This window comes from Micromesistius poutassou, assembly GCF_964030765.1.
Source record: "Micromesistius poutassou genome assembly, chromosome: 4".
Lineage (NCBI taxonomy): Eukaryota > Metazoa > Chordata > Actinopteri > Gadiformes > Gadidae > Micromesistius > Micromesistius poutassou.
Window position 1 is genome coordinate 11,315,664 of NC_140274.1, and position 25,458 is coordinate 11,341,121.

At 46.9% G+C, this 25,458-nt stretch overlaps 2 protein-coding genes across 3 annotated transcripts in view; both read right to left on the bottom strand.

Annotated features, from left to right (window-relative positions):
* Nucleotides 1-490: 490 nt before the first annotated feature.
* c1qtnf5 (C1q and TNF related 5) lies at nt 491-3,845 on the bottom strand. Of its 2 annotated transcripts, none has more exons than XM_084466839.1 (3): nt 3,713-3,845; nt 1,626-1,876; nt 491-1,261 (listed from the first exon to the last, which is right to left on the bottom strand). In XM_084466839.1, the coding sequence occupies exons 2-3, from the start codon at nt 1,861-1,863 to the stop codon at nt 741-743; spliced, it is 759 nt and encodes a 252-aa protein (XP_084322965.1). In that variant the 5' UTR covers nt 1,864-1,876; nt 3,713-3,845; the 3' UTR covers nt 491-740. The 2 variants fall into 2 exon arrangements, with proteins under 2 accessions (XP_084322965.1, XP_084322966.1); XM_084466840.1 differs by having other exon boundaries at nt 1,626-1,873; nt 3,713-3,820.
* A 4,989-nt stretch (nt 3,846-8,834) lies between these two features.
* Nucleotides 8,835-25,458, bottom strand: part of kmt2a (lysine (K)-specific methyltransferase 2A) — a gene marked incomplete at its 5' end in the record, with an annotated part of 39,199 nt that continues 22,575 nt past the window's right edge. The window contains 16 exon segments of the mRNA XM_084466930.1: nt 8,835-13,738; nt 14,076-14,205; nt 14,819-14,899; nt 15,730-15,837; nt 16,244-16,418; nt 16,565-16,639; nt 16,827-17,050; nt 17,149-17,217; nt 17,486-20,167; nt 20,268-22,878; nt 23,048-23,194; nt 23,340-23,500; nt 23,672-23,750; nt 23,838-23,949; nt 24,775-24,933; nt 25,276-25,413. Of these exon segments, the coding sequence (XP_084323056.1) occupies nt 13,463-13,738; nt 14,076-14,205; nt 14,819-14,899; nt 15,730-15,837; nt 16,244-16,418; nt 16,565-16,639; nt 16,827-17,050; nt 17,149-17,217; nt 17,486-20,167; nt 20,268-22,878; nt 23,048-23,194; nt 23,340-23,500; nt 23,672-23,750; nt 23,838-23,949; nt 24,775-24,933; nt 25,276-25,413 (7,227 nt within the window). The 3' untranslated portion in view covers nt 8,835-13,462.

Below are 25,458 nucleotides of genomic sequence, written 5' to 3' on the forward strand. Positions count from 1 at the left end.
ATGGCTACCATCTTGGTCTGTTCGAAGCTCTCCACGCGGTGGAAATGGAAAATAACCTTGTTCCTCCAAAAAGTCGGTATGTGCCTTTTAAAGGCATGTGCTTTTAAAGGCATGCACAGGGGGGTGGGGGGGTGCGGGCGGACGGGATTCGGTGGGGGTCACAGTCAAATCTGGGGACATTTCCGGGGACAGCAGTAGCCGGGGACAGGTCACTGACAACGGGGACTGTCCCCGGAAACCGGGGACGTCTGGTCACCCTAATTTAACATTTAAAGGTACATGCATTTAAAGTTGAATTGCATGTAGGCCTACCTATAAATGCATGTACCAAAGCCTACAAGTGGTCTAGCTTCGCAGTAAACATTGCAAGAGTAAGAACGTTTTGAAATACACATTCAAGTCCGGCCGAACACGAGGTCATCTTACGAAGAACATAGGCCAAAACGCTACAAAATGACTATTGCATCTTAAGTTTCCATTTTATTAAAAGTATAACTTTGTTATATCATAAATGACGAGTCATTGGCTGAAAGCCACTGCCAAACTCAATCAGTTAACCAATCAGTAGTGCCTTTCAAATTAAGAGTCTTTCAAGCAACATTGGCTTGTTTATCATTAGGCCTATTACCAAATAACAGGCCTGATCATTCAAACAAACAAATAAAAAAGGCCTCAAAGGGTGAGTTGTGGTGGACTGTTCTATGATGAATAAGGTGTATGGAAATGGGAGAAGGAGCGTTCTATGCGAATATAGCTGAGTTCTTCCAGTCAGAGTAGACCAGGAAGCCTGTGAACGTGCTGTCGGTCTTACTGCTGGAGTAGAAGCCACTGTATTCCCCCAACGCCATCTGGACCCACACCTGGTCGCCAGGAACCAGGTGGAGCATTGAGCCGCCCGACAGCGAGGCAGGCTTGGGCCAGTTGCCATAAAACTGAAAGTAGGACGCCATGGTGTGGCCATTTTTCATCAGGTCAAACTGCAGGCTCGCGCGGTACACTGTGGCGTGGACCGCAAAGTAGTAGACCCCGGGGATCTTACAGGTGAAGCGCCCCGTGTCTTTGCTGTAGTCGCCCTGTTCGTTGAGCGTGACCTTGTCGAAGCGCACCGCGTCGCCCACCGGGAGCGGCGTGGCCACCGTCTCGGAGAGTTTGGCAGTGAAGGCGGATTTGGGGGCGACGGCGCACTCTCCTTCCTTCCCCCTCTCCCCCTTCTCCCCGCGGTCTCCGTTGTCTCCGGTAAGACCCCTCATTCCCAGCTCCCCTGGAGGCCAGGGAAAGCATGTGATGATGGTGCATGTTATTGTATTCAATTCTGACCGGCGTGGTTGTTTTTAAAGGTGACATATTATACCACCAGGTGTGAGTGTTATTAGCCATTACAAGCCGTTTTGAAAATTGGCCTCTTCTGACATCTCAGGTGGGCATGTCCACCTAGATGTATGACGGATAGGTCAGTCTACCAGCCTTACCCAGTGGACTGTAGCACCCATTGCTCATCTCTCCATCATACATCTTGGTGCACACGCCCACTTGTGATGTCAGAAGAGGCCGATTTTCAAACACTCACACCTGGTGGTATAATATGTCACCTTTAAGACACAGATGATACTGAATACATGGCTCACCTTGCTGCCCCCTGTCTCCCTTCTCCCCCTTCTCCGCCGGGGCAGCATCCCTCCCATCTCGCCCGTCTCTCCCCGGCGGGCCCGGGCTCCCGTGGACCCCCGAGGAGCCCGGGATACCGGGGTGTCCCGTGCACAGGCTGGGGGGGATCTTGTTGTCCTCCAGGAGGTCCGAAAGGCTCACCTGCAGGCCACAGACGAGGCAGAGCAGGAGCAGCGCCAGTAGCCTGGAGGAGGTCATCGCAGTGAGCCTGCTGAGCAAAGACGGTAAGACAACAGAGTAAACAACAAACATTTACATTGGGATATTCAGGGAGGCAACTGTGGACAGACATATTTCACAGGGGGCTTTTTTTAGATGTTTAAATCTGATCAGCTGGAGATTACATTTTCATATATTTTGATGGATGATAGAATTATAAATGTTTTTTTATATAATTTAATCTATTTATCTATTGTCCATTCCATATATCTATGTCTATTATACCTATACTTATACTTGAAGTATATGGAAAACCTAACAAGTGCTCTACTCCATTTGTACTCACTTTATTTCTTAGCTGATTTTTAAATATTAAAGTAAAATCAAAAGTAATCTGGGAGGGATCAACCATTGAAAATTATATTCTTAGCTCCTTTAACCCCCACCGACTCTCACATCAGGTTTCTGAAGGGCTCGTATTAGTTAATACAGGTGCACTTTTTGCATCCTTTTCCCCAGTTGTGTTGGTGAGGAAAGTATTGCTCGTAGAACGAAATACAAGATGGGAGATCTTCACTCAAGAGTACAAATCTGTTTTGTGAAAGGAAGTATAATGAATTGCTTGAATAACTGGCCCAGGCATAAAAGAAAAAATACTTATCTAGAAAAATTATCTAGAATATAAAAGAGAGAGCATGAAAAGCTAATAAAATACAATATAACATTCTTGGCCAGTAGCACAAAATACCCACAATATTTATTTACTTTGATTTTATTTCTGACAATGCACTGGCATACTACCTTTAAGCCAGCATGGTGACTGGCTTTTTATTGATAAAAACGCAAGACAATCACATTTGCTTAATTATTTTATCACCAGATACTTTTCTCCAAGCATTCAGTCAATACTGGAGCAAATGCAACACTTAATTGCTGCATGACCAACCACTTGATAGAGTTCAGAGTAACTAAAGGAATCAGAAGACTGAATAGTGTGTCCTGTCACAAACTAGCCAAAGATTATGGTTACAGCCAGTATTCAATACAAAATCATCTGTCTGTGTGGGCGGGCTGGCCAAGGAGCAGAACAGTCAGCAGCCATTACAGGGGCCAGGAAATATATACTGTATATATATCTCTGGAGTTAACTTAAACAGTCACTATGGACATTTACTATGACATTTGCAAATAACACATTACACTTCACTCATCCACATTTAAATATATCCAAAAGATCTGTCTGGAAGAAAATTTATGAAGTAGCAAAAGGCTGTTTTGGCCCTAGCGTTCAGACGGCCACCCCTTCTCCTCCTCCCAGGAGAGGAGGAGGAGAAGGGGTGGCCGTCTGAACGCTGTGTCAGTGTTCCAGGAAGACAGCTGTCTGCTCCCTCTTCTTTGTTTCCCCTAGAGGTTCATACACTCTCACGGTTTCATGTTTTTAATTAAAGAGCAGAGCAGGACCCCATGTTCAACATTGCACCATGGGCATGTGTATCCTACTGTGCAACCTAATGTGAGTGTGGCTGTGACGCAAACACATAAATACTTGTTTATTTACTTATATATAAATACTTGTTCAACACTAGGTCCTGTTTGTTTAATAATAGCCATAAACAGAGATATTACTAATACGTCCAAAGGCCAAACATAACACTATGACATCATCCCATTTTCTTTTCTCCTAAAAATCTGTCAACACTAGTTTCAAACCCCCTGTAAATAAGCCACCTATTAGCAGATATCTGACTAGGACCAACAACTGGAGACACAAGTGTTATCAGACTTGGCTCATCTTCTTGTGTGGAATGTCCTCCAGCCACAGACTCTGTTAGCGTTTTACCATCTCGGTGGCTCTGTTCAAAAATAAAATCATGAAATAGAAACTTACTAGATGGTGTGAGTAAAGCCGTTGTAGCGAAGCTGCCCTTCACGTCTGTGTGGATCAGAGACGAGCAAGCCGAGGTCCTTCCCACCATGAGGTGTAGCTAGGAAAAAGTGAGAAGGGTAAAAGAAACTCTGGAAAGGAAACGGCAGTGAAATCCAATTAGAAACAGAATAGCAGGAGTGAGATGATTTACTGAGGGTGGAGAACAGGGAATGGGGAGTCTACTGAATATTTTCTGTGCTTTTCAGCCAGTGTTAATAATGGAGTGAACTGGAATGCACTAGATGTAAACAGTACGCCTGGGGGAAGCATATTTGGGAAGTTACAACAGTAAGATGTAATAGATGTTATTGACAATATGTGCACGATTGCATCAGATGACTGTGGAATTTAGTTAATCACAGCCCCAGGGAACAGGGCTGTGGTCAGTTATTATGTCACCACTACAGACAACTAAGGTTTAGTCTGCCTGGCTGGCTCTCTCTTACACAAAAGCCTTACTGTCAGAAGAGAAAGAGATAATGAGATGTCAATATACTAAGCAGACACAAAGATTTGTTTCAACACACACACACACACACACACACACACACACACACACACACACAGAGACACACACAATTTACTGTGTGTGGTTGTGCTGAACTGAAACCCAACTCAAAAGGTTGTCAAACATAATTTAAGTGCATTTATCAAAAACAGGAACTTTGTTTCCATCTACTTATACCAGATCTTTTTTTACACAGATTGGGAAGTGTGTGTGTGTGTGTGTGTGTGTGTGTGTGTGTGTGTGTGTGTGTGTGTGTGTGCATGTATGTAATTTTTTCTCAGGCTGCAATGACGTCATGTCAAGACAATCTTCCAAATTACACAGGGACCTTGAATCGCTATGCTGCACGGTGGAGAGCCTGGGAAAACGGTGCATCATCTCTGGCCCCATCCCAAACGCCTCTAGAAACTCAGAGCGCTTTAGCCGCCTATACAGCCTCCACCAATGGCTACAGGGATTCTGCTCAGCCACGGGTCTTGACTACATTGCTAACTTTGACTCGTTTTGGTCTAATACATCAATGTACAAAGCAGATGGGGTGCACCTCAACAAAAGAGGAACCAAGCTGCTTACAAAAAATGCTATAAACTACATAGCATTCAACATAAAACAATGACATATTCCTCAGCATGACCTGTCTCAGGTTCGCTTGTCTGTAGGTAGCCCTTACAGTATGAGTCCTGCTGAGGATGTCTGCCCCATCTCCCCCTCTCTGCTCTATAGCTCCCCCCTCGGGCCACACCAGGCTTCTCCCCCTCCTATTCAACTTGCCTCTCCTTTCTCCATCCCTGTAATCATCACCCCACGAATTTCCCAGTCATGTACACCTGTTACCTGCAGAAACACCAACAATCTTCACTTGATCCAGACTAACACTCTACCAACTAGGACTCCCACAGCAACCACCTTCAGAATGTCGTTGTTTAATGTTAGGTCTTTATCCAACAAAACCTTCATTTTAAATGATTTTATTTCCTCAGAAAACTTGGATTTTATGTTTTTAACTGAAACGTGGTTGCAATATGCTGACTGTAGCCAGCTTGTGGAACTATGTCCTCCCCACTATGAGTGTTTTAACCAACCCAGGGTCAGTGGTCGTGGTGGCGGTCTAGTCTGTGTTTATAAGAAGAATTTTAAATGTAATTTATTACATTTTAACGGGTTCTCCTCCTTCGAGGCTCTGACTTTTAAACTAGCTGGTTCTTATCCGATTTTATTTGCTCTTATCTACCGCCCTCCAAAATCTGTCAGTGGCTTTTTAGCAGAATTTTCTGAGTTTTTATCCTCCATTATTTTAAACTACGACAGAGTGGTACTCTGCGGGGATTTTAATCTACACATAGACGACCCCTCCAACACCCTGGCTGCTGATTTTATGACTATCACTAACTCTTTTAACCTTCAACAACATGTTCGGGGCCCGACTCATAACCGTTGGCACACACTGGACCTCGTCTTCACTCTCGGTATGAGTTTAACACTCCTAGACGTGCTAGATCTTACGGTCTCGGACCACAGGTGCATAGTTTTTAACAGTGAATGTCTAGTCTCTGAGACAGTAGCCACACACTCCTGGCGCACTCGGGTTTTTAACGAAAATAGCCCGGCAGAATTCTGCACCCAATTTAGTCTCAACTACCAGCCACCACCTGAATTTGCAGACACCAATAATCTGATTAGCAATTTTAACTCTGTCTGCCTATCCACCCTTAATGCCGTTGCTCCTCAGAAACCTATAACCAAGTCCACGAAGAAGAGGCAACCATGGCTAAATGATACTATCCGAAGTCTTAAAAAAGAGTGTAGGAAAGCAGAGCGTTGCTGGAAGAAATCAGGTCTCCAGATTCACTTTGACATTATGAAGAGCCTTTTATCGACTTTTAACTGTACGATAAAGGAGTTGCGGAGACAATATTTTTCTAATCTTATTCTCACTAACCACAACAACCCCAGGATTTTATTTAAGACTGTCGACGCCCTGGTTAATACTCCCCCTCCCTCTGTCCCTATTGAATCAGATGCCGACTGTAATCTGTTTTTATCCTATTTTAACAATAAGGTGGAGTCTATCAGAGCCTCGATTACACCCAGTACCTCTTTTAGCGATGCTTTTAGCGATGCCTTTTATTCTCATAAGGACATTTTAAACCAGTTTTTTCCATTAACTTTACCTGAACTTCTAGATGTGGTTTCACACACTAGAATGTCCATCTGCCCCTTCGATGTGATTCCATCTAGATTTTTAAGCCAAGTAATGGATTCTGTTGGACCCTGCCTGCTTCCTATTATTAACAGCTCGCTTACTACTGGTTGCGTCCCGGACTATTTTAAAACGGCATGCGTAACCCCTCTCCTGAAAAAACCTAACCTAGACCCATCCCTACATCATAACTACAGACCAGTCTCCAAACTGCCTTTTATCTCAAAAATTTTAGAAAAAATTGTTTCTTCACAGCTTTTAGCAGCCTTAGAGAAAAATTTTATCTTCGACAAATTTCAGTCAGGATTTCGAAAGTACCACAGCACAGAAACGGCTCTGCTTAAAGTGACCAATGACCTTTTAATGGCATCTGACAGAGGGCTGTGCCCAGTCTTGGTACTTCTAGATCTCAGTGCGGCGTTTGACACAATCGACCACGGGATCCTTTTAAATCGTTTGAGGCACTGGGTAGGAGTTTCAGGTACAGCTTTGAAATGGTTTTATTCATACTTTTCAGATCGTAAGTTCTGTGTCGCAGCAAACAATTACACATCCTCCCTCACCCCACTAAAGTACGGCGTGCCCCAGGGGTCTGTCCTAGGACCAATTCTATTCTCATTATACATGCTCCCCCTGGGGCACATAATACAAAAATATGACGTGTCTTTCCATTTTTATGCTGACGATACTCAGCTGTACTTGCCCGTAAACGCCACTGACCCTGGGAAGTTGAGTGCTTTACTAGATTGTATCACTGCTGTCAAAAACTGGATGTCGCAAAATTTTCTTCAGCTGAACGACAACAAAACCGAGGTTCTCGTTTTTGGCCCCCAGCAGATAACCAAGTAAATAATGCCATCTGCTGGGCCACTAGTGGACGCCATCAAACCCTCTGCTAGAAACCTTGGGGTCTGGTTTGATGGCAATCTAAGCTTTGAACAACATACGACTAAACTTGTACAGTCTTGTTTTTATCATCTCAGAAATATTTCAAAGATTAGATCGTTTTTATCTTTTAAAGACACAGAAATTATTTTACATGCTTTTATTTCATCACGTCTGGATTACTGCAATAGCCTTTTTACCTGCCTTAACCAAAAATCCCTGGACAGGCTTCAGTCAGTGCAGAATTCTGCAGCCAGGCTTTTAACTAGAACCAGGAAACGCGAGCATATCACGCCTGTTTTAGCCTCCCTGCACTGGCTTCCAGTACGTTTTAGAATTGATTTTAAAATTTTATTGATTACTTTTAAAGCACTCAACGGTTTTAGTCCTGCATACATTGCTGACCTTTTATCTCTGCACATTTCTGCCCGCCCTCTGCGATCCTCAAATAAAGGTTTTTTAGCTGTCCCTGGGGCCCGACTGATGACAAAAGGGGGAAAATCATTCTCAGTCCGGGCCCCAAGGCTTTGGAACGATCTGCCAGAGGACATCAGGTCAGCTTCATCAGTAGCTTGTTTTAAATCCTTACTCAAAACTCATTTCTATCGAAAAGCCTTCCCTGATTTTATCTGATGTCACTTAATTTGTCTTTGTTGTCATTTTAATTGTTTTTACTGGAAAGCACTTTGTAACATTTGTTTTGAAAAGTGCTATATAAATAAAGTTTATTATTATTATTATTATTATGTGTCTATGTGTATGCATGCCCTCGGTTTCACTCCAACATGCACATTCCCACGACATACATGAACCTTCCATATGGCTTGGATTTACTGGACTCCCAGCACCCTTTTAGCAGCTTTAAAACCACTTATTCTGTATGGGATACAGTGACCAGGCGAGGCTCTGGTGGGGGGAAAGTGGAGTGTAAATGTCTTTTGAAACGAGGCCCTTGGTATTCATTAGAGCTGTTTTGCCATAATGTTGGCCATGCAGAGACTTCACAGGACTCCTGTGGAGCCAGGTGGCGATAATTGAAATGAGTTGAGGCAGTAAGACATGTTTTCAGTTAGTAGCGCCGGCATCAGCACTTTGCAGGCCTGTTCTGTAATTGGCTGGTCTCATCTATTAAACACTAAGAGAGGAGTTACTGTAAATTTAAACCCTTCAGTAATTATTTTACTATGTTTTTTGTCCTTTATATTCAAGAAAGAGCCTCTTGCTTAACATTGGTCAGTAAAAGAGAACCAACAATACCCCAGCCTTTGGAGTAGTTTGTTTCATTGCCTCTGCAAATACATATGCTTGTTACTAGCCTTAAGTCACATGCTGTGATGGGGTAAATTTGTATAGAATCCATTTTTAAACATGATCTCCTGCTGGTGTGTTGAAAGCTGAACATATTGCTTGGAAGTTTAGATCTCCTTTCGTGGCAAATATTTTGAAAAGGAACATATGAATCAGACTAGAGTCAGGGGTAAAGAGTAAAGGACACATGTTTATTATTTAAACTATCACTTAAATAAAAAAGTGCATAGAAAATAAACATGATTAGAAACTTTTCTTTTTACATGTATTTACAACTTTGCTTCCTAATTTTACATTCAACCCTATTTGTGGTTTTAGTTTTTTTTTTTACTGTTGTAATTTCCTTCATTTCTGTGATGAGTATTGAGAGAACACTGATAAACAAGACCGTCATATTATTATTATTATTATGAGCAGGAGGAAGTTGATAAGACAAAGGTATATTCAAGGCATTAAAAACAAGCCTGTGTATCATCCAATTTTCACTTCCTGTGTGACACCAAATCCCCTCCTAGGCTGACAAGTTAAAATACAAACAAATGTTTAGTACTCGCCCAACTGCTCCCAAATGTCGATTGCAAAAATAACAATTTTGGCTTGTTGACCGTTGCTCAAAATAAATAACTTAAATGTATTTTTTTAACCAACATTATCATCTTGGTATTATCATATATATATGTATATATATATAAAATATATATATATAAAAATAGTACATGATAAGTACAACCAAAGCTTCGGAGGAAGGAGTCAGCAAGGGAGACACAAAGGGTTTTCCAAAATGAAGCAACATTTTGGTTGGGATTTCATACGTTTACTGGTCGGTCTCCACTAACCAGACTCCATTTATACACATCAAGTAAGCAGTCTCAAAATCCCTGTTAAAAATAAAATGTACAATAAAAACAGACAAAACAAAACAAAATAAAACCGTCACTACAACAATCAGGAAACAAAAATGGCTGACCTCAAGAAGTACACAACCACATTAACAGTTACATTTCTCATCACATAAATATTGTTCCTTTCTGGAAAAAGAAAAAGTAAAGTAAGAAATTGAATCCGCAAAGCCCCTTTTTCATGTTGAAGGAGAATTCACAGACACAGGAGAATTGGTACTGATATCACTATACACGAGTGACGACTGTTAGTCTCATCCAGGTATACTGTAACACAAAAACCATTATAGAGTACATTGAAACATTGCTAATAACCATAAATCTGATGATTTGCTACTGTAACTAAGTTTGTCTGTCCATTCCATATATTGTATAGATACTAAAGCACAAGAAATTACTATGCATGATTTTGTATATTATCATTGTTATATATAGTATAATTACAGATGATGCGGGTGAAGAGCCACTGGTGTGGCGTGGTAAAATGAAGTCAAGGATGCAACAGAGGCTGTTGACTTACTGTATAGCTGCTTATTAAGGAACACGGAAACAGATGCTCTAGTCGCTAGTTATTATTTACTGGTTTACTGGTCGAGCGTTTGAAGCGGAGACTGCGGTGGCGGGGTCTTGACGAGACCCACGGACAGACAGAGCCCTTAGCATTAGCGACCCCCTCATCGCCAATGCACATATGACCATATGACCATATTCCCTCATTCAGTAAAAACCGGTTGGTACGAGTAGGTAGAAATGCCGCTGTGATGTGCCTGCGTCAGTACATCCCCAGTGGTTAAATGAAACGAAACAAAACGTAAACCATTGCCGCCGCCTCCCCGCTACGGGGTCATGTCATAGCTTCCCAGACCGCCATGGTTCACAGATAACACAGCGTCTCTCTCCTTGGAACAAATGTAGCCCACAAAAGGATCGCCACAACGCAGATGTTGCTCAGGAGGATAATACATTCAGGTTTTTAGTTTTTTTTGTATCTTAGCAGCAGAACCCAGCAAGCACAATGTTGATGCAGAAACATATTTCACACCACCCGGTCAGAGTTGGTGTTAACTGCTCCTGACCAGTGGGTGACCACAGCCTGGCTGATATGCACTGCACGGCCGCTAGACGTACAACGCAGTCCCTGCCTTCGCTGGGTGGGGTGTGGGAGTCAAGTACACTTCGCTAGGGGCCTCAATGCCACGTTCACAGGCCCCGTCAAGACCCATCCGATATTTAGTTTTCCTCTTTGCTAGGGGGGGCCTATGGCTGCGGTTGAAATAAACAGCTTGGTCTTAAACAGGGGGGATAACAAGTATCGTCCTATGTGTAATTCAGTGCCTGTATCACAACAAACGTGCAGAGGTGGAGCGGTCAGAAAGTACCGTGATGGTTTTGACTTTCTCTACGTGAAACGCTCCACTTCTGCTGCAAGTGCAATTGTTGTGTCCGTAATGTTTCTGTGTGGGTGGTAAGGAGGGAGGGCACTGGCTGAACTCCAGTCATGGTCTGTGGTCAACCAGGTATATATGCAAATCCAACGGGGAACAATCACTGGCCGCATTGGCATGTTGGCTCCAGGATAGCAAAATAAAAATAAAATCAGCAGCCGAGTAACAATAGGTTTAGTTTTTCCAGCGAAACATGAAAATAAAAAAAAAGACCCTTAAACAACTAAGGCAAAACACAAAGTTACTGATTTCACTTGTACATGCACTGTGCAAAGTGGTTTGAATTGGCTGGAGATATGACTTATGCTTTTCTTTATTTGCGTTGCATCAATAACATGAAGGCACCTCTTCATTATAAACTGGGCCTGCAGACAGGACCACAATCTATAGGAAACCATTGAGTTGTGAACAGATGTGGGCCTGATGGACTGGCTTCTGACTGATCTAGAGATCCACCTAGCTGCTGTCCAGTGTAGCCCATTCAGCCAGTGAAAAGCATTATTGTGTTTAGGTTGGTCTTGTTGTCAGAGCGTAACGCTGGGTGTTGACATTAAGGCGGGAGAGAGGAGATATTCACCTATTTAATACGGACCAATAATTTAAAGTCTCCCTCTCGAGTGCATATTAACAGAACTGCCCTGCTGCGATCTACAACGGGAACATAGAGAATTAGAATAGAAAAGAATAAAACACAGCCCTGACCGAAATGGCCTTGGATAGAGAGCTACTGGTGGACTGCACTCAATGGAACCAAGCCACAGACCAACGGCAGTCTTTGGAATTAAAGAAAACATTCAGGCTACAAATTAAACAACAAAAATAATTCAAATCAATTTGGGAAAGAAAAAAAACAAAACAAGAACACAACTTTGAAAAGGCAGCAGAATACAAAACGTAGAGACCAAGCATTAGTGTTTGTAAACCTCTATTTCCTACAAAAATGGCAATAAAATAAATACAATCTCTTAAAAAATATAAATACCATCATTAAGTGCTATTCACTAGTGAGTGCTTTTTTAGTCTTTTTGTGTAGAAAAATATACATTATTTACATTTCTTTTTAAAAGCAAGCATGATATTTCCCTGTCCATAATTAAGAAAGACAGATAACAAACAAGAAATTTAAAAGACTCAATACCATACAAATAAAAAAGGTTTTTAAAGTTTATAACAATAGGCTAAAAAGAAGGAAAAATACCTCGATGGGAATTCAATTCAAGGGGCTGATGTTTGGTTTCTCTCTGCTGCTGTAATTTGGAACGTCATTAGAAAATCCAAAATAACCTTAACTTCCAAAGACTTGAGCTTAATAGCGACAGCACGCTTGAACCTGCAGTACGACTTCTAACAATACCTTGCGTATACCCCGGCTGGCGCGACGGCCCCAGCGCGGTGACCGGCGAGCCCCTCAGCGGGACCCCTTTGAGCACGTCTCTAAGGGTCCCTAGTCCCTTGGCAGTCAGTCCACCAGTATCTCCAGCTGCCTAGCTTCCTCAAGGCCAGAAGCTTCCACCAAACATTAAAACCAGCTCTACCTAGCTACCTAGTCCTAGTACGACTAACAAACTCTGGCTGAAATACACTGGTAAGTTATTCTAAAGCGAACAAAACAAAAACAAAAAAAACGGAACTAACACTTGTTTTCTTCAGAGGTTCATCCTTTACCTCCGTTTCTTCCTATGACCCTCTGCTATTTCCACCTGTACATGCAGGCTTCCCAAGACATGCTCCTGGGCGTCCTGCTATTTACAGACTTTTCCTCCAGACCGGCGTCTGGGTGGGTATGGGATTGGTGACACATCCCCACAGCTCTGAAGGCTTCAGGACACATTCAGACAGGTGCGTGCGTGCGTACACACACACACACACACACACACACACACACACACACACACACACACACACACACACACACACACACACACACACACACACACACACACACACACACACACACACACACACACACACACACAGTGTCTGAATATCCCTTTCCAAGTCCCTAAGGCCCTTCAACAAATTGCACTTTGGTGTAAAATCGATCCCTTCCATACACGGTTTGTTGTTTGACTTTCTAGTGGAACCTCTCACCGTTCAAAGTAGGGGCGTCCTATCTGATGAGGCCCAACCTTTCTGGTGAAATTAAGAACTAGCCAAATTAGCAAAGGAAAAAAAAAAGGGGGCTATTGTTATAAATTCCACTACAGAGAAAAGTTGAGATTTTCAATGATGTCAAGTTAGTCATAAAGGAGGCACAATCATTGTCGTCTTGCTCATATCAAACAGCCCCTTCAACCAACGGCAAGAGTCATCAGAAATAAACTCTTTCCTCCATTTCTGGTGACACACTCCTCTCTGGAGCCAGTGCTACTGCTCGGGTCCTTAACAGCCGGGGCCCCTACTAAAGCCTGGCCGGACTCATCATCATCATCATCATCATCATCATGATGAGGGGGGGGGGGGGCCTCAGTTGAGGAACCTGCGACACCTCTTGGCGCCGCAGTTGCAGGGCAGCTTGCTGCCGGTGTCCTCCACGGGGAACTTGTAGTCGTAGGTGAGCTCCTCGCCAGGGTGGACGCGGCGCGAGGCGAGGATCACGATGTGCTTCCTGCCGTCCACGCCGACCACACGCGAGTGGCAGTTGGGCTCGCAGGCGTGGTTGATGAAGCGCGCCGCGTTGCCATGCACTGTGGCGTCCACCACCTCATGGTCGTCGATGCGGAACATGTAGCAGCCGATGCCCTGCAGCAGGAGGATTAAGAAACGCTCAATAGGCGGGGTGTATATTTGTAGTGTGAACCTATAAAAATGTATGGAATCATATTGTTTTAACATGGAGAAAAGCAAACAAAAGAAAGTGTCCCTTGGGGATAGTAAAGACTGTACGGCTCGTCTTTTTGCTCACTTCAAATTGTGAAAAGTGAGAAAAGTGAGAGTAATATAATAATAAGTAAGACTTTTATTTAGCAAAAATTCCAAAGAATCATTTTGCGTCTGTCCCGAAATGGCTGTGGGGTTTGCATTTTACACACTGGACCCTTGCTTTGCAGTGCCTGATCTTTTACTCCCTCTCTCTTACCTTGCCCTCATAGAACCTTTCCCGCTTGTCTGTGAGCACGGAGCGGATGACGTTCCCGGAGTACTCAATCACCATCTCTCCGGCCTCAATGGTTCTCTTGCAGAACAGCCCACGACCATGGATGGGTGATCTGGGGTTGAACACACGCATCGATGAGGATACAATAGATGACCTGACAAACGTAATGGATTTTGTACCTGCGGGGGATTTTCTATTCACCCGGTCGAATGTGTTGTTTTTTGTTCATTGTCAGTCACCCCTTGAATGTGGATACGAGGTGCATACAACTTTTTTTTCACCGCTAAATAAATGGATGAGCTCATATCTATGACCAAAATTACACCAGGTAATGATTTGAAATTACATTTTTAAATTAATTTAAATACAGGTACAATATGAAATAAAAATGGATTTGAAATTAGCTCTAAAAACACATTCCGTCATCTAGATGCCAACTTTAAGGCCAGAGAGATCTAGGTTAATTGCGGCAACTATGTATTAGCTTGGAAAAATCTCATATTAAACCTCAAAAAGTGAGCCTTGCATTTGAGGATAGGCAGGGTTTGGAGAGCGAGGGGATGGGAGAGTGAGGGGTGGGGGAATAGTTCGTAGCTAGCTTGAAATCACAAATGTTGCATATTGTACCTTAACAGAAAAAAGACTGCAGTTTTGTCGGTTACATGAACACATGTCCTATAGGTTCCTCTGTTTCCGTTCCAGTGAGCAAACCCTCCGGTTCTTACCGGTAAACCCCAACGGTCTCCTTAGATGTTGTTTTAAGCTGGGTGAACCTCACAGCCAGGGGCAGCTCCAAGGACGGACGCCTGCAACACCACAAGAGAGAGCACATTCAGGTTGATGACCAGTGCTTTTCATTGCTTGTCACAATGTAACAAACCAAACTGAACATTAAGGGCGTATTCACACCAGGAAAGTCCTTTAGTTCGCTCTTTTTGGTTCGGTGCGGTTCCTTTTCACATAGCAATTTTCGGAACAGTAGAATTTGTCAACAAACCCACATGTGTGCAAAGATGGTTCAATCATTGGACAATACGAAAAAAAGGGGGAAAGCTCCGGTGAAAGTAAACAATCATGGATATCCAGCGGGCTGCGCTCGTTGATATTGATTTGTTTCATACAGTTGCGGACCGGTCGAACTCCTTCTCCCTCAGCCTGGTGCTGAATGTGTTAAATGCATTGGCGTTTTTATGTGTGTTTTCCAGCATACTTTTTATGTGGGCGTCTGTCCAAATATCCAATAGACGTTCTGTCTCCTCCCCTCTTTGCTCCATGTTGAGCCACGATTAATTTTCAACCGAAGGTCTGACAACGTGCTGCTAATCTTGGCGTTACCGCTAATTAAACAATATTTCCCATAATGCGCGCGGCTGAGCGGGAGCCTGTTGCGTCCGAAAAGGCATATCATTTTTAGAACTGGGTCGGACCGAGCGCGGTCGCTTTCACAAATCAAGCAAACCGAGACCACCTCTCCGACTGGGTCGCGGTCCGACTGTTTGCTCCGCACCAGAGTTCGAGGGTTTGTATTCACACCAGCCCAAAAGGTCCGCACCAGCCATTTTTTTAGTTTGGTTCGAACCAAACAAGGCAGGTGTGAATACGCCCTAAAAAAGGACAGAATTCTGAGGGAGCCCACCTGGCCATCGTGAGATGACCGTCCTCCTCTTCCTCTTCCTGGGGCCGGTACTGGGGGGGCTGGCGGTGTTTGGAGGCCAGGAAGTTGAATACGTCGAATGCAGACCTCCTAGGAGCAACACCAGTCACCCGAAAGGAGCAGGTCCGAAACACACACACAAACACCAATGTTAGCAGGAACGATAGGACAGTATACAAGAGAGGTGGACAAGAGAGCCTCAGCTAGGCAAGACTGCCATACATTCATGTTTGTCATCTGACTACACTTTTTACAGTTTTTATGTGCTCTAATATATCCATAAACAAAATTGTTGATTTATACCTGATGGCATTCATGTAAAGCTTGGCATCTTCTACTCCTACCCCAAAGTGAATCAAATATGTAATAGGGAATGTGTTCACAGGGAGAAGTTCATTAAATGGCTCCCACTGAAGAGGGTCTGATTATGCCTCGGGGTGATGAACCCACGCTCCTCCAGCTACAGTATGTGCGGGTGCGGGTGCGTTCTCCCTACCTGTGGTGGGTCTCTGCGCGCGCCGCCCCGTGGGGGTTGGCCGGGGGCGGGGTGGCGTCCCCGGGCTTGTGGAAGCGGAAGCGGTAGCTGCGGCAGTGTCTGGCGCCGCAAAGCTGCTCCAGCAGGAAGACCACCGCCTCGTGCACCACGCCCAGCATCCTCAGGCCGTTCACGCCTGGGGCCAGGGCACACACACACACATACAGACGTGAGCATGGCTCTTCAACGACTCACCAGGTTGTTGGGGTTTCAAAGGAGTTATTGAAATAATAAACCATACATAAGCTAACAACGATGATGATTGTGATGAATGAAGCTCACCTTCGAAAGAGAGCTCTTTGAGTCTGGCGTTGGACCGAGCTTGCTGTACTTTATCAGTCAGGGATTTCCAAGCCTCTGTATTGAGAGGGCAGACAGAACATTGGTTATACACACACAGTTTATTTAATGAAGGCAGTATAGAACAATTCGGTCTGTCTGTTGTAGTATTCCATGTGAGACACATTGTATCACAATGGTAGCATTAGCTTGATTATTGAAAATGTGGTCAATTGTTAAGCACTTTGCAGTGTTTCCCTCTCACCTTCGATACTCTCACAGCGGATGTGGAAGCCGTCCTCACTGCGGATTTCAAAGATGATGCCCTTCTTAGGCTTACTGTCCAGGACAGAGTCCTCTGCATCACCTTCCTGCTCTGGCAGGGAGGCCACCAGGAGGGGCCCGGGGGCCCCAGAGCCCGGGGCCTTGTCCTTCTCCACGGCTTTCCCCGTCAGGGCACACGTTTCAGAAGACTTTGGATCGAGGACACTGGAGACAACAAGGATGAGCAAATTGGGTAAGCATCAGAGAACTACACGATAAGGATTGAAATTGTGCATCTGTTAGGGTGTTTGCAAAAAACCTACCTCTTGTTGGATGGCTTGTCCGTGGGTGTTCCTGTGTCCATAGGCCCAGATGAACTTAGCTCTCTGGATCTACAGAAAACACATAGATGGTCACAAAACATTCCGTATCCATCAAATAAATATTACTGGACTGTATTACAAGCAATGTTCAAGATAGCCTTTTGGTCTGTTACATTGTTACATGACCAAAACAAGTCATGTGATTTGAAAATAATTAGAAAACTGATTTGCTACATACTTTCCCCAAACAGGGGGATGCCAATCCGCAAGTGGCTCTTTAAAACCTAGCCTATATTTCTATCAATCGTCCACCAGCCAATCAATTCAAATGTCTCACCCCAGGTTTGCGGATGGTCGTCTTTCAGGGTTGTTGTACGACTCCTTCTTCTGCAAGGTCTTCAGTTTCTTCCCACTGGATTTGTCGGGGCTCTGCCTGCTTCTCTTGGCCTTCTGCTTGCCTTTCCCCGCTCCACAGACTGTGAGTGTGGATGATGCTACAGTGTTGGAGTTCAGCTGCATTTGTTCCAGGGTAGTCCTGGAGCTCGGAGAGTGTCCGGCAGTCTTGGTGTGGGTGAACACCCCGACCACACCTTTAGACGACCCCACTGTGGTGACTTGTCCCGGGGCCCGGGTGACACAGGCGGGGCCCGTGTTCTGACTGGTCTCCAGGGTCTGGGCTCTGTGATGGGGTAGATGGTGTAGGTGTTGCAGCTGACCGACAACGCCGTCTTTCTCCCCCTGTTGGTTGACGGCCATGCTGAATGTCTGCGGGGTGGGCAGGACACAAATGCTACTAGCAATACAGGTCTGGACAGGGGAGCTGATGTGGGACATCAGGGGGGTTCCTCCTGCTGGCTGAAGCACCATGGGCTGCTCAGACAAGCCCAGGCCATGGGGCCCGGCCTTAAAGAGCAGGTTGCCGATCGACCCGGTGAGCTCGGTGGTGCTGAGGACCGGGGTCGTGAGCGAAACAGATCCTGGAGCAATAAGGCCGGTCGCTCCGCTGGGAGCAACTGAGACAACATTTAACACAGACTGATTGGAATTAAGACTGGAGACTGTGCAGGGCAGAAGGTGAGTGGAATCATGACGCATACCAGGCTGGCCACCAGCAGAAATGGGCATTCTATGCTGAAGGATAGGCTCAAAGTACATAACCCCACCTTGTTTGGGCCTCTTGATGATGTTGGGGACCTTGCGTTGGGAGGTGGTGAACTCAACTAGTCCTCCAGGTGGACCAGGAATGCCAGCCGTGATCTGAGAGCCTGACAGGTTGATAAGGGTCATGTTTGGAGTGCCCACTTCAGATGGTGCCAAAGTTGGCTGACCACGAGACCGAGCTAGCTTTTTGGTCTTTCTTGGCTGCAGACGGGAAATCGGTCTCTTCTTGCCATGTGCAGAGGCCAACAAAGCTGGGGAAGAGGCCATGGAAGAGGCGCTAGACACTATAGGACCAGGACGGCCAGCATCTGACACCCGAATCTGGGACTGGTCGTGGGGCTGGGATGACACTCCAATGAGGAGCCCCGAGGTTGTGCTGGGGATGCTAGTCTGATAGCCTGTCTGCGTTCCTGTGAAGGTGTGGATCTGTGGGTGGTGGGACATGGTGCCCAAGACTTTGCCCCCTGCCGGGAAGATTGTAGAGGCTGAGGAAAGCCCAGTATTAATCCCAGTGGTTAGGGTCATTGAGCTCAATACTGCTGAGGTGCTGGTGTCCATCACTCCCGTGGCACTGATCTTTTGGGGGACACCGTTTGGAAGAGTCTGGAGAACATATAGGGGCTGGAACTGCTGGTTGACCAAGATGAGCTTTTCAGGGCCTTGTTTAAGGACCGCCGGACCGGCAACCTGAGTCTGGGATGGGCCTGGGCCATGGATCGGGCCAGGGCTGCCCGTTGCAGCAGAGGAGGAGGCAGTGATGTACGTCTGGCCTTGATGAGGCAAAGAGGGGGAGCTAGGTAGACCCGGGGTAGCAGAGTTTCTCGCTAGGTCCTGGGTCCCTGGAGACTCCACCACTTGGCCAAGAGCAGGGCTGGGAATGAACTGTTCAGGAGTGTCGCGACCTTCTGGTAGCGGAGTATCCCTCCCGGACAGTGCTTTGCCATCGTGCTGGTTCTGAGATGGCGACACACTGGACCCTTTTCTCTCCTTCTCAGCACTCTTCTCCCCACTAATGGTTTCTGGGTCGGCAGCCAAGCCCAGCATTGTGCGGTCTGCGGTTTCTGAGATGAGACTTCCAGTGGTGTGGTTTTGGCCACTGCTGACAGAGGGGCTGCGGGTGGTCAGGACAGAGAGGTCGGAGGGTAACTCCAGAGGAAGACCGTAGGGCTCTTCTACAGATATTGAGCTGCTTACACCGCTCTCCACGGCGCTCCCACCGTCACCACTGGCGAGAGGCTGGGAGAAGTCGTCGAACAGGATGTCCTTGCGGTGATTGACGTCGACATCGACGTAGCCTAAGAGCTCTGAGGAGGATGGCTCGGGCTGTTGACCCAAAGCCTGCATGGACATGGAGGGCGTGTTGAGGACAAACTCCATGATGTCGGACGGGAGGATGTTACCACAGTCGTCGCTGTTATTGTTGTCGGAATCTGACTTGAGGAGATCAGTGCTGAGGGAAAGCTGGTTGTCAAGGGGATCTTGACCCTGGCTTTGGGATTTGACCCCACCTCCAAGAGGAAGACAATTATCTTTCTGGTTCTTTCTGCCCTCCCTGGTGCTGCTTCCACCTCCTCCTCCTCCTCCTCCTCCTCCTCCTCCCCCTGCTGCTGCTGCCGCTGCTGCTCCTCCTCCTGCTCCTCTACCGTTGTCTGCCTCCTTGCTTGCGTCATGGGACTCCAGTTTCTCAGCGTGCCTCTCTCTGCCCTTTCTTTTGCCAGTGGTTCTGTGCGAGCTGGAAGTGGATGAGGTGGTTGTGGCGGTGGTGGTTGTGGTGGTGGTGGTGGGACAGGCGCTGGCGTCGCTCTCTGAGCCGTCGTCCACTCCATCCAGCTGACCGATGTGCTGCTTGCTCAAGCTCCTGTTAAACAAAAGAGAACTTAAATTCTATCGATATTCATTCATTCATTCCCCAGAGTGAATATTTAATCAGAAACAACCATTATTCATGTTAAACTTACATTTGACTGAGTGCGTCGTCTCCAGAGTTGTCTTGTGCCTGCAGTTCCTCCTCATCCTTCAGGAACCTCTGCAGCTGGGAGCTCCTTCCCAGACAGCGGTCCAGCCCCTCGATTGAAGGCAGGCCCCCACTGGGGTTGATGATGGTCCGGGTGAAGTTGTAGTAGTACGCGTCCTTGTCCCTGTGTTTCATCATGCCCTCCTCCTCCTCTCCACTCTCCCCCGAGGACGAGGTGGTGCTCATATCGTCCGCCCCGTCAACCTGTCCCTCGGCGGACCTCCTGCTGCCTCCGCTCCTCCTCTTGGCCACGCCCACCGGCCCCGCCCCGTCTGCGCTGCCGTAGAACGGGAGGTCTTCCTCGCCATACGAGCGGACGCCGTAGAACGGGGTGAGGCCAAAGAACATGTTGGAGCGCGCTCGGGCGCTGCGGCGGGGGTAGCGCCGTTTGGCGGAGCCAGACCCGTCGCTGTCGTCCTCGTGGTGCTTGTCATCCAGGCCCCGGTCCTCCTGGTCGTCGTCCTCCGGCCCGTCCCCCTCATCCTCGGTGGCGTGCGTGAGGAGGCCGTGGTGATGGTGGTGGTGGAGGTGATGGCGTTGGCGGAGGTCGGAGAGCTCTTTGCGGCGCTCTGCGTCCTCCGGCTGGGTCTGGGAGTCAGACTCTGATCCGTCGCTGCTGCTGGCGGACGGAGAGGAGAAGACGGCCGAGCGGGGGGAGTGGCGGGCGGTCGGGCCCGAGGAAGAGATAGTGGAGGTGGTGTTGGTGGTGGAGCAGCAGGAGGCTGTGCTGCTGGCACTGGTTCCATTAGGGTCAGTGTTGGTGTCGGTCTTGAGTGGGGTTAAATGGGGCGCTTTGGTTGGTCTTTTCTTGTCCTTGGATGACAATGAAAGCTGGTTGCTTGTAGTTTTTGAGTGACATGGGGTAAAGGTCTTCACTCCCCTCTCTGCAGATAAACTGGCCTGTGGCTGTTGTAGGCTCTCCACGGTGGGACTGTTCTTACGATCAGAGAAGCTCTCCCTGCTCTTTGAGGATCGGTCTACTCCATGGCCCTCCAGCATCTCCACCTCAACCTTACCATGGACTTTGGCACTGTTTCCCAGTGTTGGAGCTTTGCTGCTACTGCTGTTGCAAGAGCTGGGGGTTTGTGTGGGCATGTTGTTTACAGTGCTTGTGGTAGTTTTAGCATTATGATTCAGGGGGGAGGCTTTGTTGTTACCGATGGGCAGAGCCTTCTCCCGGTCATGATCTTGGAACACATCTTTGCTACCTGACATTCTACCTTTGGAGTTCTTGTCTTTGGAAGCTGGGGCCACGACTGATGAGGCCTGGTGGGAGGGGCCACGTTGGATGATGTCATCCTCCAGCGGTGCCTTAGAAGGCCACAGTGGTTTCATGGCTGCAGTGGGAGCAGGCCCTGAAGAGTAGTCTTGTGACTTCCGTGTGCCACCCTTCTGCAGGGCTGGCTGTGGGGAGCCAGATTTTCCCACAACAGAATCTTTATACAGAGGGGTCGGTAGGGAAGGCCCGGTCCCGACTCCTGTTTCCTTCCCTGCGATGAGTTTGTCCCGAGGCGGGTTGCTGTTGCTGATAAATGTGCCAACCAGTTTGCCCTGCTTGTCTGCAGTCTTTATGTTACAACCCTTTTGTTGTCCAGTGAGAACAGCGGTCCCAACTGGAGGAGAGGAATGGCCTGTACCAGCAGGAGCCAGCCTGGCACCTCTTATGTCCCCTCCAACTTTCGGCTGACTGCTGCTGCTTCGGCCATCTTTCACCGGTACTTTGTTTCTCTCCGTGCTTCTATAGTTGGGGGAGTCTCTGGAGGGCGGTCTACCCCTTTCAGAGTCTCGACTAGAAGGTCTGCTTTTTTCCTGGCCTGGGTCCTTGACTCTTTCTGTATCCCTGCCATATCGTTTATGCTTGTCAGGGTCCCTGAGCCCTGAATCTCTGCTTGACTTGTTTCTTTCAGTGTCTCTATAGCTTTGATCAGTAGAAAAGGGCTTGTCCTCATCTGTGTCTTTACTGCTGGGGTCTTTGCTGGCCCCTCCCCTTCCCTTCTCAGAGTCTCTGGAGCTTGGCTCTCTACCGAGGACTCGTCCCCTTTCCGTTTCCTTCAGCCCAGTGTCTTTGTTTAGTGGACTCCCTTTGTCTGGCTCTTTGGAGGGTAGCCTTCCCTTATCAGAATCATTCTGTCCCAGCTCTCTAGGAATTCTGTACTTGTCAGAGTCCTTTGAGGTCTGTTCTCGGCATGAGCTTCTGACCTTGTCCATGTCCCTGGCGCCTGGATCTCTGGAAGATGACTGTGACTGTGATTGTGTTTGTGGTGGTGGTGGTGGCGGCGGTGGTCTGGTCCTTTCTGTGGAGTACATTCGAGGCCTCTCACCTTCCCTCAAGGTGGAATCCTTACCAGAGCTCCTGACCTTCTCTGGGTCTCTGGCAGGTGAGGGTATGAGCGGAGGGGGTGAGGTAAGGGGCCGTGACGGGGGTGGTGGAGGGGAAGTCACTCCTCTCTGTTTGTTGGCGGGAGGAGAGAGGGAAGGGGTGCTGTGTCGCCGTGAGCCCATGTTTTGCATGCCAGAGCTCGGTAGGGGTTCTTTGCTTTGGCAGCGAGCAGAATCTGGAAACACATAAAATGTGAGGTTATGCAACATGATTACTAGTTATGACTTTTTTCGTTTTAACTGAAGGATAACCGACTTTGAATCAAGGGTTTGAAATTGCCAAAAGACAATAATACTAGTAGATATATCAGTAAGGATAAGAGCTGAGGGATATGCTGGATGTACCTGGACTGGACATGGGTTTGGGACATGGTGAACGCTGGCAAGGGGGGTAGCTGGGGTGTCTGTTCCTGGTATAAACTCTGAGTTTAGGAGTGTTGGTTGGGGAAAGGGCCTCTGAGCGCCTTGGCGAGTCAAATGGATCTGGAAAGTCTTTATCGGTGAGCAGAAATAACACAAAATGTCTTTAATGTGCAGTTTAGGGACCTTATCTCCTGCTATTGTATCAGCTGTTTGAACTTAATGTAGCATGCACTTAAAAGATAAACGAGCCATTTGATCGCAAAACTGAAGCTACCTGAGGATGGAGGTGGGCTGTGAGCTATAGTGCGGTTGTCCTCCGGAGCCATCATGCTTTTGAATGCAGACTCTGCCACCGGGGGGCGACATACGAGGATTCTACAGGTATACACGCAACGCTTCCGAGCATCTAGAGTACTCCAATACACTCTCGAACACCTTGGCAAAGAGGAGGGGGAATAAAGAACACATTAAGTTGGTATTATTAATTAGCACATTCCATTGAATAGGCTACACTTAGAATTAGGAGATTTAAAGTTGTAATTATAGCGCTTCATGTTGAGTGATAATTAACAGTTCAGGTGTAAAATTAAGATGCGTAAAACTCACTGGTACTCAATGGGGAAGAGCTTGCGCTTGCAGTCTGAGAATTCAGTAAGTATCCCCAGGCACTCGATAGTCATGGAGCCTGTAACGACATGGATTTTAAGCATCCTGGGAGGGATAGTCGAGTGCACAGGTAAACAAAACTACAGCGCCACGGTGATAAACCTACCGATCATCATGTGGACATTCTCAGGCTCCAGGCCTGCCAGCCACTTCCTCCTCAGACTAATCCCCTCCAAGTCCACCAGGATCCTGCGTGTCACCTCAAAACCAGACACCACCTGAAAAAAATTTTATACAAATGTTAAACAAAGGCTCAAACCACTGCATCTTACAACTGAAAGAGTGGCTGTGTTACACATTGAGGGCCCTAGTTAGACGGTCTCAAACGCAGATGTGAAGCATGAAGTCGAAGTAGCTTTGTGGGCGGTTCTATGGCGATGTTGCTATTATGACGGCGAGATAAATGAGCTTTGCGCCGACAACTTACCGCTGTATCAGCTGTTCTTCCCCAAATAATTTAACCAACCATTTACCCTAAAACAAGATTTTGTTTTGGAAGGCTGGAATATACTTTGCTCTAATTTATTATTGTTATTATTATTATTTTAACGCATGGCATAGCCTACTATAGCCTACTATACTTTCCACAATCCACACGCTATTTCTATGCAGTTTCACACATATGAACAATCTTTGACATCATAATATTTAAATCAGGCTAATCGTTTGCATGTTTGTGCTGTGTATAGCCTGCATGTGTGTAAGCGCATGTTGCAGTTCCGACCTGCCATGGCACGTCAAAATAGCAACACCAACTGCGCTATCCGCTAGTGCATTTAGACCAGGAATTTTTCGGTCAGTAGCACAATTGCATTGGCGCAATTTTTAGATCAGTAAAATAGCACCAAGTATCATTTGTGCCGGAACATGCCTCTGCTTTTCAGTGTAGTGGTGCCTGGTTGCTGCGGGTGAAAATCAGCTTTGCGCCGGGTGCAAACTAGCAACGATACATGCGTCGGTGTAGAAAGTCAATGCAAGAGGGTGCAAGATAGGGCCCTGAAAGTCTCACGATATGGTATAAACCTTCACATCCAGCCTTTTACCTCGCCCTTGATGAGGTCCCTGTGTCTGGGGCAGTAGACCTTCTTGTCCTCCAGGAAGACACAGTGACACTGACGTGCACACATGAAGTGGTAATAGCTGGAGCACGAGGTCAGGCAGCAGCCCACCGTGGCTCCTGGCCGCTGACACTTCTCACAGCGCTGGAACACACACACACACACACACACACACACACACACACACACACACACACACACACACACACACACACACACACACACACACACACACACACACACACACACACACACACACACACACACACACACACACGTCAATCTCCCAATGTGGATCCTTAAGATAGCCCGGTGGTCACGGTGTCTGACCCCCAGCCGAGACTGGCCTTAAACCCCACGGTCCACAGATGGCTAACCCCCCACGTCCCCTGAGGACGTGTTTCCGTCCATGGCTTTAGATAAAGGCGTCCGTTTAATGGCTAAAACGGTGCATGGTACCCTTAAGAAAACGACCCCATTTCTTACCAGGCGTTTCCCTCGGAGGACGGCCATGTGGACGTTTTTCAGAGAGCCGTCGTCATCCTCAAAGACCTCTGCGGACCACAGGGCGCAGTTGACGTGTGTCCACTCGTTCTGCCCGATGTACAGCAGCCTGCCGCCCTCCTGCAAACCACAGAGGGACACGCCACCCGTTAGTGTGTTCGTCAT